The sequence below is a fragment of the Centruroides vittatus genome, unplaced genomic scaffold (genome assembly GCF_030686945.1).
Source record: "Centruroides vittatus isolate TY-2023 unplaced genomic scaffold, ASM3068694v2 contig_392, whole genome shotgun sequence".
In the NCBI taxonomy this organism is placed as follows: domain Eukaryota; kingdom Metazoa; phylum Arthropoda; class Arachnida; order Scorpiones; family Buthidae; genus Centruroides; species Centruroides vittatus.
Genome location: NW_027122208.1, coordinates 1,345,095 through 1,359,208, shown reverse-complemented (window position 1 = coordinate 1,359,208; position 14,114 = coordinate 1,345,095). Strand labels below are relative to the sequence as shown.

Genomic DNA, 14,114 nt, shown 5'->3' with positions numbered 1-14,114 from the left:
AATATTTTAAGTAGCAGGGGCAGAACCAAACCCAGCTCTGCCAGTTTAATAAATAATTTAACAAAAAACTAGATATAAAAATATAAAAGAATAGTTTAAAAATATTTAAAATACTAATAACATAATATGTCATAATTGATTTGAATTAATGAAAATTTCAGTTACGATATTAGATGTTGAGGTAAAGTGTAGATGTATATAAAAACAAATGATGAAATCGTTTCCTTACAATTGAAACCGATAAAAAATTGATAGATTATATCTAATTGAGATTATGCTACTAAATTTTTATCAATATCAACAAGAAAAAAAATATAAGTTTTAATTCTAATAATATTTTCTTTATCTAATTTTAGATCAATTATATATAAATAATTGATCTAACTTAGCTTCATGTGCTGAAGAAAACTTACAACACTGCCAACATTTTTTTTTATCATAAAATAATTAAAATTTGAATTATTGCAGTTTGCATTTAAATATTCGGTTTCAATATTCAGAATATTTCAACAATAAGTTACTTTTAAAAACTTAATAGTTATATTATTTCACATTTTTTTTTCAAAATTTGTGAAACAATATTACTATTTTAATAAATTTGATAACTTTTTATTAGTCTAATTATAATTAATCTACATTAAGACAAAATATAATTAGGAAACTTTAAAATTTACCATATTTTCTTTAATAAGATGTTGATATTTAAACATTATCTGCTGCCGTGATAAAATTGAAGTATTTGACCACGATTTAAAGGCTTCTTTAGCTGCAGAAACTGCCGAAAGCATTTCATTTTCAGTTGCTTTAGGTACACGTGTTACTACTTTATTTGTAGCCTAAATAAAACAAATAAATCTTAAATTCTGAAATTTAATCTAATTACTGAACACATCACTAAAACAATTTTGTTTATAAATTAGAATGAATATAATAAAATCTCAAATATAAAAAGACAAATGTATTGTAAGATAAATGTTTTTAAAACTTATTATTTGCTACAAATATTTTAAACTTTAAAATAATGAAATTACAGAAGTGAATGAAATTTCCATTGTGAATAAATAAAATGACATCTCATTTATCTAAAAGAATCTTCTAAAATTATATTATTTTCATAACCCATTAAGAATATGCTTAAAGTTATGAAATAAACAAACTGCTGCATCAAACCAAAAATATTTAAGTTTATTTATAAAAAGAAAAATCAAATTTTGATTTCATCAAAGTTTATTTCTAAAGTATCATTAAAACAATTTGTAGAAATCCAATCACTTTTAACAAAAAGGAATAAACTGAAACTTTTGATAGTACTACTTTAGTGATTAATAATATTTTAAAGATTTACAAATATATTTTCAGGTCATAACATAATTCTAATAAAAATATAAGCAAAATCTTTGAAAACAGTATAAATAACTGTTATATTCAGTTTAATACTTGTAGTCATTTCCAACTTTTAAATGTGCCTAATCTAACGTTTTTCCCCAACAAGAAATTTACTCATTATCTTTTTAATAAAAGTATAATCTAAAAGCAAGAATCATTACCTCTCTAATTTTAAATAATAAAATCAATGCCATCTGAAACTGTTTAAACTGTTGTATTAAAAATGGACCATTTTAATAGTAAGTCTATAAATGAGTTTATCTTTATTCAAAAAATAACCTTTCTTGATATTTATCCAGGATGAGCCATATGGGGTGGCAAGGAGTGGTGTTTACCATCCTATGCTCTTCTGCCCTTCACTCTCTGCTTGCATACCCTACTGCCCATACATTTAAAAGTAAACAGCATAAAAAAATTTACAAGCAATTGACTAATGAATGAAATAGAAAACAGGCACATCAAACACAAATACCAGATTACATGAACATCCAAGAGATAAAAGATTTAAAGAATAAAATTTAACATTTGTTCCTGTTTAGCCTTTTTTTTTTATTGAACATATGCATATTTTTCTTACAATTCCCCAAATAAAAATTATTTTTGCTTAATAATTTGTGGTATAGATAATTTTGTGTGTTACTTTTTTGGATTACTAACTCCATCATAATATAATTACTAATAAAACAATTAATAATGATAATTTATTTTGGTTGGTTTATGTTAATATATTTTTATTTTTTCAGAATATCACTAAACCCTTCTGAAGGAACCTAAAAATTATTTATTCTAAAACATTTTCAGACATCAGCAATTTAAACTTACAAACACATCAAAAAACCAGAGTATCTGACAGTAAAAACATATTTTAAGAACTAAATTAACATTTTTCAACCGTCTCAATCGAACATCCTCAGGTTTTAAGTACAGTACATTCGACAAGCAAGAGAACAAAAGTAAGTCGTCTCCACATGCTGGAATGAGATATAAATAACACTTACATTAAACCTGGTAACCGGAGTGGTTGTGTTATAGGATAGCTAACATTTTCGAGGCCCCTTCTGTACAAAAGTAGATTCTATTCACATGCCACTGTTGAATGTATTTCAAATATTTATATATATACTGGTGTTCAAAATTAAGAGAATTTGCAGCACATTTTGTCAAATTTCTGAAAAACTAATGGCCAAATTTTAATGTAAAATTTAGTATGGATACTAAGTTATATCAATCCACTATACAATAGTCATGGTATGCGCTCATGATCGTCAGTAAGGATCATCAGTGCAAGAATAGTGTCCAAAACCTACATTGCAGGATAGAACATAAAATGACTCTAATAATGGGTATGGTCCCCTCTCAGTCATACAGCTCTCACATTGCGACATCATACCGGAAACGAGGCAGCTGATGAGTCCCACTCCTGCAACAACAACAGTTTTTTCAGCTCTTGAGTGGTTCTTGGAGGAGAATTGTGAGCTGCATTTTCCCTCCCAAGAGCATCCCAGACATGTTCAATAGGGTTTAGGTCAGATGTGGAAGGCCAATCCATCCAGCAAATATCCTCACTTTCAAGATAATAAGCACTAAATCCAGAACCTGTTACCAGTGTAAATCGTAAGAAAACCTTTCTTCACAAACATTTTTGAACTTTTTAAAATAGATCTTTCTCAGGTAAAACCGATAGAATGCATCAAAAATAGAACATAAAGATTTAAAACAAAATCGAATGCTTGTTTAACAAAACTTGTTGTGATGGGCATGCGCATTCATGCGTGGATGGTGGTATTTAAAGGCCACCATCTATAAGGGCCTGCCATGCTACAGATAGATTAAGTTCATCTTTCCAGTTGATACAGGTGGTCATGTGACTAGCCCTGTAGATGGATATGGCTTCTAGCCATTTTAGATGTTCTAGGTGGGGTGTAGTGACGATGACGTCAGCATTGTCAAATTCCACCTCGATGCCCGCCCGGATCAGACACAGGTGACCAGGGCAGTGGTGTGTCGCCTGTGTCAAAGGTCTGCTTGGTGCTCACACATTCTGGTATTTAAGGAGTGCTTGATGGAACCAATATATATATATAAGTCTCTTATCCCATCTGCCATCTTCAAGTGGGATAGAGTTTACACCGGGAAGTCTGTTGCAATCTGGAAAGTCCTTTCCATTTCTGAGGATGTCGAAGATTGTCAGACATCTCCTATATGCTATTTTCATTTGATGTTTGCTGGCAATCTCCATGTACACTGCTTTAATATAAGGGTTAAACATGACCGGGACACATGTATGATCTTCCACATATGTGGTGGGTGTGTATTGTGAGTGTTGGTGCCGCTGAATCAAACAGTGTGTTAGAGCACGATATCCATGTCTGGCTGCTATCTTCTTAACATACGCTAACTCAGTGGCTAGGGCTTGCAAGGTGGATGAGTGGAAAAATGCCCTCCTAACCAGAGTATTAAAGGCTGCAGCCTTGTATGAGAATGGGTCACATGAACCCACCGGTATGTATTTAGAGGTGGCACTCGGTTTGTGGTATATGATGTGAGGATGGTGGATCCATCCACTTTAACTGTGTCCCCAAAAAGCAGAAAATAGAGCTGAGAGATCTCATCCCTATACTTCTCAGCAGTCAGGGATCTTCTGCCAAACACATGAAGAGGTGTGTGGACATCCATCATGATGCCTGCTCAGACCATGAGACCTCCACTGGCATAGTAGTACCTTTCTCAGATGTTGGAGGAAAGGTATCAGGTTCCAGGTTCTCTCCAGATGAAGGTGTGTCAAGAATCTGTGTCCAGGCTAAATTACAACTTTACAGAAAAAAAAATATTTCTATTTGACTATACATACATAGATGAGTCTAGTCAATTTGTCCCTTCACACACTGTACGAGGCAATAACAATTCCACTGGCAAAGTCGACCTTTCTTTGTAGGCTATCATTCGCCGCAAAATGTAAAATAGTTAAAAAAGTCCTCTAGAGGTGGCACAGCACAATTAAAATTAATAATTACATTTAATAAAGTGTAATTATTATGTATGTATAGTCAAATAGAAATATTTTTTTTCTGTAAATGTCATATCGGTTCTGGCAATTTTTTATTAAATGTAATTATTAATTTTAATTGTGCTGTGCCACCGTTAGAGGACTTTTTTTTAACTATTTTACATTTTGCTGCGAATGGTAGCCTACAAAGAAAGGTCGACTTTGCCAGTGAAATTGTTATTGCCTCGTACAGTGTGTGAAGGGACAAATCGACTAGACTCATCTATGTATGTATAGTCAAATAAAAATATATTTTTTCTGTAAATGTGAATTGCAACTTGTCTGTGAAGAGAACGGTACCCCACCGAAGTCTGGTCCAAGGCTGATGCCGGCACCATGCTAACTGTGCTCTCTTGTGTGCTGAAGTGAGTGGGATGCAATCAAAGGGTCTTCTGGTATAAAGCCCTCTCTCATGAAGCCTCTGGGAAACAGTAATCCGTGAAACTTGGGTTTGAGTGGTGGAATGCAGCTCACAAGATAGTTGTGAAGCTGTAGCAGTCCTGTGGCACCTCACTGAAAGTGCCAAGTAACGATCTTCATTAGCCATCATGGCTCTTGGATGACCTTGCCCAGGCCTTCACAAAATGGATTTGGTGTCCTTAAACTGTTTTCACAAATTGCAGACATCATTGGGTATTATATTGAACTCTGTAGCAACCTTGTGATTGCCCTGCCTCCAATCTACCCATGATTCTCCACCTCATTCTCCCATCAAGACATTTGTGACTACTCATTTTATCTGATTACTTGTGAAATTGAACCATCTCTTGCAAAAAACAATGAATGTTGCCAAAGAGTACGAGCAAACTAATCACAAACAAAGCCATGTGTGCTTTTCATCCCCTCTGCTGTCAAAGCTCTGCTCACATGCACATGTGAGCTTATGTACTCAACACTAAAAATTTGCTTTCTTATTCAGCAGTATAAATAAACACTTTCAGTTCATTACTTTTTGTTAAAATTGACAAAGTGTGCTACAAATTCTCTTAATTTCAAACACCAGTGTATATGCTCTATATATGGCATATATATATATATGCCTTAATTAATTGCATTTACCAAGGGATACGTTTAATTTGCTACTAGAGGTAGGCATTAGGCATCATCTGTTAACTAAATTAATAATTATAATTTAAATAATTTAATAAATTAAATAATTATTTAATAAATTATTTAAATTATTATTAGGGATACCTTTATATATATATATAAAGTAAAGGTATCTCTTGATAAATGCAGTTAATTAAACCCTTGATGGTACCACATATATCAAAATTGCATTAATTAAATTCAGTGGTACCTCCAGTACTCAATTGAACAATCACAACCCTCTAAAACAAATTTTCAGTTAATAACATGTAATTTTATTTTGTCATCTGTAAAAAAGTATTCTGTGATATATTTAAAAATGAAATGAAACCTTAAAGCTGCCTTGGGAATTTGTTGCAATGTTTGTTTTTCAAATAACTGTTTGACATCTGCTTTTTGAATATATTTCTATAACAAAAGATTATTATTGTCTTTGGCATATGTAAATTTAAATTTCTAATGACAGAAAGAGACATGTGTCGACGTAAATAATTTTTTGTATTTGTTTTTAAAAGATTGCCAGGACAAATTCACATTTACAAAAAAATATATTTCTTGATAGACTATACATACAGGATGAGTCCATATCATTTGGTCCTTTCAAATGCTATTGAGGTAATAACGATTCTTTGTAAATTTTCTGTAAATGTGAATTCGTCATGGCAATTTTTTAAAAATGTCTTTATTAATTTTTATCATTGTGCCACCACTAGAGGACCACTTTTAACTTTTTTGCACTTAGAAGCAGGTGAGTAGCCTACAGTAAAAGGTCGACTCTGCTGTAGAATCGTTATTACCGCAATAGCGTTTGAAAGGACAGAATGATATGGACTCATCCTGTATCTGTTTGTTTTTCAAATAACTAGTCTATCAAAAAATATATATTTTTGTAAATTTTTTGTGTTCATCAAAGGTTTGCTATATAATGCGATTATGGGATTATTATTTTTTATACTGTCTTGGATATTGTTAATTTTATTTTAGTTTTCATTATTATGAAAATGCTATGAAATGCAAAATTAGTTTAGATCACAATTTCTTATATTATAGCATATGGATTTTTGATTTTTATGATTTCAAATCTTTAAGATTGAATTTTTACAATCTGAAAATGTAGAAATGAATTTATAATGTTAAAACACCACACTCATAACACCTTATAAATTTGCAGCCGTGTTTATTCGGTACAAACGAACGTTTTCGGTCGTATTTAACGACCTTCTTCGGGAAATATCCAAAAAAATCGAACACAACGAAAATCTGCAATAACGAACAAGCGTTTGGAACGTTTTTAAAAGTATTGCTTGTTCGTTATTGCAGATTTTCGTTGTGTTCGATTTTTTTGGATATTTCCCGAAGAAGGTCGTTAAATACGACCGAAAACGTTCGTTTGTACCGAATAAACACGGCTGCAAATTTATAAGGTGTTATGAGTGTGGTGTTTTAATAACGTATGCAGTCTATGATGAGTTATAATGTTAATTTATATGCCTCTATGTCCTTATTTTCTATTTGTTATATATTTTGTTTACGAGGACTTTGCCTATTAATTGGACATACTGCACTGGTGTTTTGGCTTTAGCAATCGAGGAAAAACTTATTCGGAAAAAACAATCTTTATTGATCACCTCGATTGTTAAAGCCAAAACACCAGTGCAATATGTCTTATTAATAGGCAAAGTCCTCTCAGACAAAATATATAACGAATTGAATTTATAATGATTTAATTCATTCTAAATAAATTCTCATTTTGTAAATCTTCATTACTTATTTTTAAATAATCTCTATTTTAAAATGAAACTGAATTAACATTTTAATATTTTCACTTTCTAAAATGCTGTATTAAATCAATAATTTTAATGTAAATATACAAAAGTCAAGGTATAAGTGGATAAGTTTTAATTTTAAGTTAAAATTAATAAGTTTAAGATTTTATGTTTAGAAAATTAAATATATATCTACTCATTAAACTTTTTAAAACAAAAATTTTTTTATTTCAAAAAACAGCAGTTCAATTAGTCATATAAAAGTTAAAATTTATAACATAACTGTTTAATTCAAGATCTAGTTTAACTTATTATTTCTAGATTTAAAAACATTTAATAATAAATGAAAAAAAATACATAAAATGCTTTATTTATTTATATGGCTTTATGAATTAAATTCATAAAAATATTAACAATTTAATTTTTCAGTATATTATTAACAAAAGTTGAATTCAAATCCAATCTGACCTTTTTGGTCATATTGGATTTAAATGTTTTTCTGTATAAGTCTTGATTTGTTTTCTTAAATAAATACTTGATTTATATACTATACTCTACACATTAGATATTATGTATTAATAAAAACTATCCACTCAATTGTTAATTGAAGATTAGAATTATTTTAAATATTTGTAATTTCACTGATGAAATGAAAAATGATAAAATAGGCAGATCTGTTTATAATACTGTAATTGTATATTTATTATTATAATTAAGTTTTGAAACTGAAAAGAAAATAATATTTTTTATTTTAAAAAATGTCACTTTATTCTGTTATAGGAGTTAAGAAAGGCTTTATTTTAGATAAAAAATTTTTTGGAACCTTTAACTCCAGCTTCTGATTTGTTACATTCAAAGAATCATAATTTGAAAAAAAAACCATTAACAATTGTTTGTCACTTGGGGACATGACATTTGGAACTTAATTTGAGCTTAATGCCACTGCATTATTCAAGTAACAATTATTAGTGTTCAAATAATGACTCATACACATTCAAAATTTAGCTAGTCAGCACTGGTTATATTCTTGAATATTGATAATTCTAATTAAACAGAGCATAAGTCATATTTTATGTTTAGAAAATTATCTACTCATTAAACTTTTTAGACTTAAAAAGATTCATCAATAAATTAGTACATTTGTTTATTACATGCAATAATTTTGCAAGATAAGCGTTATGTCTGCAAAATCCTCTTTGAATTTTGTAATAATGTCTAAATTTGCATGCCATGACTTTTTACCTATTAGTGATACCTAGCTTACATTACATATAGTGGGCAAGTGCACTATTCAATATATAGGGTGTAACAAAACTAATGGTCACAACTGTAAGGGGTGATAGACCTTGACAAAGCAAACAACTTTTACTAGGCCATGTGGGTTCAGAAAGCAAACAGCAAGCCGCGAGAGGGCACTTTCTCTGGAGTGGATGAAATGTCGCCTTTTGCAGAACCTGTCATTCAGCTTCTACTCGTCGCCATAGATGCAGCAATATCTGAATACGCAGAAGGCCAATATGTAGTACCTTATGTACGGGGCTGTAAACGGTAATGCTGCAAAAGTGGTAAGACTTTACCAGGAGCCACAGTGGGCCCATCTCTTGGCCTCCCAAATCTCCTGATGTCCTGCCTAGATTTTTTTCTCTGGAGACAGCTAAAAAGCGTCATTTACGAGATGCCCATCGAGTCACCAGAGAAAATCAATGCCCAAATTTGCGTTGCAGCTGCAGACATTTGTGAAATGCCAGGAATCTTCCAACTTGTGTGACTCACTCCATCACTGATGTGAAGCCTGTATTGCAGCTGGTGGTTGCTCATTTGGGCATTTGTTGTGAAGTTTTCAATAATAAAGATTCTATGTCCTTTATTATTCATCTTTATTGTATTCTCCATTTTCACCAAGCAGGTACCCTCTTGTGGCTCACTGTTTGCTTTCCAACCCCACATTGCATGGTAAAAGTTGTTTGTTTTGGCAAGGTCTATCACCCCTTACAGTTGTGACCATTAGTTTTGTTACACCCTGTAAATTAAATACTGCATTTGAATATCATATATTGCAAACATATTAGTTGCAAAATGGAATTAAATAAATAATTAATACACAATTAAGACTACACAAACAAGTCTTTTGATGTCCTTTCTCACACCTCAGGCAAATAAGTCTTACTATCATTTGCATGGTCTTAATTGTGTATTAATTTTACAATTATAGTTCTGGCCATTTTATCAAATAAATATCTAATTTATTTCATTTTATGTTCAATTGTTACTTTGTGTTCAACTATTTTGTTAATAAGAAATTTTCTATATTTTCACAAGTCATGTTATATGTAGTTATTTAATAGAAAATTTCTTTTAACATTGATCAGAATGAAAAATTTATAAATCAAATGATAGTCTTAATTAATTTGGCTATTTTATGCTACAATTAATAATTAGAAATTAAGTAATTTGATACTAGCGGTAGATGTTAGGTGCCATCACTTATCAAAATTAACAATTATAATAAATTTAATATAGTTTAAAACAGTCTGAAAGAAAACTCTAAAATGTGAATGAATGTCGAGCACCACTATCTTATAAGTGACGCTTGACATTTGACATTCATGTTTTAGAGATGAAAACTTCAGCTGCAACCTCGCTATTACACCAAAGACTTAAATGTGTCTGGAAGCACCACACGGTAAGCAGAGATTGCAGGTTTGACTCCTGCTCTGGGTCGATTCTTTTCTTTCAGACTGTTTAAACTATATTAAATTTATAATAATATTAAGTTTATATATACACAGAGGGGGGTGCAAAAGTAGGTATACAGTTGTTATTATGGAAAAAAAATATACAGGGAGAAAATAGGAAGAAATACATTTATTTTTATGTACAAATTAAATCACAAACAAATAAGGAATACAAACTAATAAACGATGATAAAAATAATAATAATAATGAACACCAAACATTTGTATTTCTCAGATTCTCAATTACTGTATATACCTACTTTTGCACCCCCCCTGTATATGAAAAGTTTGTTTAATTATTAATCAGTTGTGAAAGAAAATCAATTCATATTGGGCCTACATTTATGATTAAATTTCAATCTTATAAGCTTATTTCAAGAATTTCATGTTGTATTGACTTTTTAAATGTTTAATTGTGTCTGTTAGAGTTTAGATTAAGAACTTAACGTTCTTAATCTAAACTTTCATTCTGATCAGTTTTGTTAATAAAAAATTTTCTCTTAAGCAACTATACATTGCATGACTTCTGAAAATATTTATTATTTAATTCCATTTTGTAATTAATATATTTACAATGTATGATATTCAAATACAGCATTAATATATATTGAACAGTGCACTTGTCCATTACGTGTAATAAAGCTATGTTCACATAATATAAGTTACGTATATATCCTCACGCTCATAATTCAAAAAGGGTGAGCAGCAGGCAAATAGGAGCCTTCAATCTTACAAACTATCCATTCGGCATCTGATGCAAAGGAAGTGTGTCTGGACAGGATAACTATCCAGACTATCCAAGCCTTTTCTAGCACACTTCCTCACATTTTCTTTCTGACTCAACACGTTACATTTTTCAGGTACTTATCACTTGTTCCAACCACAACTTTCTTGGCCTTCCCCTACCACCTTTCCCACATATACTCTCTTCAACAGTTCTTCTTTCATTTTCTCAACATGGCCAAACCATCGTAGGGCTAAGTTTCCCATCTTTTCAACCATCCTGCACTCTTCCAGCTCTTGTCCAACCTGCTCCAAGATCCCCACCTTAACGTGGCGAGCAGGCTTACACACCTTCTAGACCCAGTGAGCTATGTCAATGACAGCTTTGCTACCGACAGGGTCACCCATGCTAAAACAGATCAAAGGATAAGGACCAGACTAAGATGAGATCACTGATCCTCCAGGATAGAGGTTGTGCAAGGGGCTAACACCTCCACCATGTAAAAATTTTACATTATTAAAAAAAGACAGAAGGAGTATCAGTAATAATAGGTCACGGAGTGCAAATCTAGACACAATTTTTTAATATATGTTTGGTGTGATTTAATGCAAGTGTACTAAATAATTAGTATTTTTTTAAATTAAATAAGCATGAATAAAACTGGAATTACTTACTGGATTGCGCACATCAATCCACTCATTTGTCTTCGATTCCATAAATTTCCCATTTATGAATAAGCTAGTGGTTGGCTGTAAAGAAAAATATCAATTAAATCTAATGTCACATATGAATAAGCAATGATTAAAGATAAACTTACTACTGAAGCGGATGAGTAACTCCGAGTGTATAATAATTTCTGTTCCAAAATAAAATTTATGTTTACAATAAAATACAATAATTAAATATTACATAAGCCATAATATTACCTCAAAGGCTGAACATCTACTTAGGATGGCCGCCATGTTGGGTGTCGCGTGCAGACGACGCATGACGCGTCCTTGAAAATAATCTCGCTCCCTGAAATCAGCTGAGGATGCTTCTTCTAAATATTGTTACATAATAAACACGTAATATTTAAATGCAGAGATTAAATCAACCAGAATTATTTCATTAAAGTAGAAATTAATTATAAATTAATTTTTAAATATTTCGATTTAAATATTTTTCGGATGTAAAATCTCAGAGGTCACGTTGCGAAAATGAGTTGAAAGCTACGAGCTAGAACGGGGGTGGAAAACCTTTTCTCATTCGAAGGCCGCATGAGAGCTAACATGCTTCCAAGAAGGCCACATTCTAAAAAATAATAATAATAATTTACTGCAAAATGCAAATAATTTAATACTAATTTAGTTTTTATACAGAATTAATTAACCTTTCGAGTATCTTATACTGCCATACGGCAGAGTTATCGCGGCCAAATAATGGCTTTTACGAAGAATCATCTCTTAGCGGAATCGCCATATTGCCAAAATTAGTTCACATATGTTAATCAATGTCATTTATGTAACAATATGAAAAGTTGTTTAAGAAGGCTACAGAAGGCCACACATCACGCTCCAAAAGGTCGCAAGTTTCCCACTCTCGAGAATATACCTCTTAGGCTGTAACCTTGGATACGGCGCTCTTGGTGGCAACGACGGGTACTATCGACCGCCATTTTACTTTAAGTCAAAACATTGAAGTCTATATCACGTGTTGGCTTTGGTTATGCTTTATGCGATACCAAGCATGTACAATGTACTGTGCATTAATAAACTATTGATTGATTGATCACGTGTTGGCAAAATTGTCACTTTAGAATCTATTTTTCTCATCTAAATAGTTTGTAGTTTGTTTTGTTTGTCCGTAGATTTAAGATTTAGGCAATTAGAAAAGTGATATAAATCTAGATTGATTCATCTCAAATTTAAAAGCTGTTCGTAAATTACGCCCGCATTTTTTTCTTTTTAATTTTTACTCCCTCTCTCCCATTGTCCCAGTTTGTCCAAAGTTCCGTAACCCACTTCGGACGTCCAACAAAACTCAACCCCTTCTTAAAATCTCTACCACTTTTTATGAATAATAAAATGTATAAACTGTGTAAAATTTAATGAAATAAAACGGACGTCCATTGAAGCTATGCCCCCTCTCCTTGTCCCTCTTGTCATAAACCCCTCCCTCCCTCTCTTCCAGTGTAGGCGTCATTTATGAAGTTTCTTAGCTATTTTCTAGATTTTATTTAATTATTATAAAGAAGGTAAGATCAGAGTTTAAAGTGTTAAGTGTAATACTAACTCTCAGTATAACAATATTTTATAATCTAAGTACGGGCCAGGTCTTGAAGGGCTTTACTCTCAGCCATATAATTATTTATAGTGTACTCACATCAGTCTGATCCGTACAATACTCTAGTTTTCCACTCCTTTAACCTTCAACCAACAAAATTCTCCTTATATACAAGTTATCGTGCCAAATTTCGTTTCTTATAGACATCAACATACACGTACACGGAATATTTTTTCCTTTTTTGACTTTTTTGGGGTCAGGTCTCAAAACGTGGAGATTTGCAAAAAACTCTGAGAGTCTAATTTGACACGGTTCCAATGCTTTCCATTGTTATGTATATATAACAGCCAGAAAATAAAATAAAATTAAGAATGTTTAGAAATGCATTTAACTTATCGCTACAGAATATTTTGCCTTGTTTAGAAAAGAACCGTCTTGTTATTTATTTTCAAAATTAAAAATAATAATAATAATAAGCAGGGTCATTTTGACTCGCACGATCTCAGTCAAGAATTAAAACTTCCTATTCTTTGCACACGTTTACACAACGAGTTAGAATATTCTAGCTCGTTGCCTTTACACAACACAAATAGTACGCTTCCTTGACTAAAAGGAAAATGGTGGAGGCGTATTCAATTTTCTTTAAACGTGGCGTTGCTACAGCCACTCTAGCTCGTTGGTTGAAAGTTAAATAAAATGCCGAAAGCCAAGATTACAATAACAAATTTTTAAATTACGGCTTAATAAACAATATATTTTTGTATTTTATTAAATGCAAAAAATATTAACGATGTTTTGATTGTGTTTACTTGATCAAAATGATTTTACAGATGGAAAAAATCTATAAAGTTTAAATTAAAACCAGTATAACTAGATAAACTCTGAGAAAAAAATCATTTTTCTTAATTAATAAAGGGGATTTCCATTTAATTAACACTTTTAAAAATTTATAAATAAGCTCACTCTTTGTTTAAGAACGTTTTTTTGTCCGTCAAACAAAATTAATTTCCAAGGTAAAACGTCTTTATATTTTGTCTGCAAATGATAAAGCGATATATTTTAGTTGTCATAAATACTGTATATCTTTATATCGCGACAATTAT

The 14,114-nt window shown here is 31.4% G+C and overlaps 1 protein-coding gene across 1 annotated transcript in view; it reads right to left on the bottom strand.

Annotated features, from left to right (window-relative positions):
• The window catches only part of LOC136975978 (probable methylmalonate-semialdehyde/malonate-semialdehyde dehydrogenase [acylating], mitochondrial), a 36,123-nt gene extending 24,349 nt beyond the window's left edge, over window positions 1–11,774 (bottom strand). Inside the window, exons 1-4 of the mRNA XM_067271172.1 lie at window positions 11,673–11,774; window positions 11,564–11,602; window positions 11,421–11,495; window positions 675–836 (exon numbers count right to left, since the gene is read on the bottom strand). Coding sequence (XP_067127273.1) covers window positions 675–836; window positions 11,421–11,495; window positions 11,564–11,602; window positions 11,673–11,735 — 339 coding nt within the window. The 5' untranslated portion in view covers window positions 11,736–11,774. The remainder of the gene's footprint in view (window positions 1–674; window positions 837–11,420; window positions 11,496–11,563; window positions 11,603–11,672) is intronic.
• Between the last annotated feature and the right edge of the window lie 2,340 nt (window positions 11,775–14,114).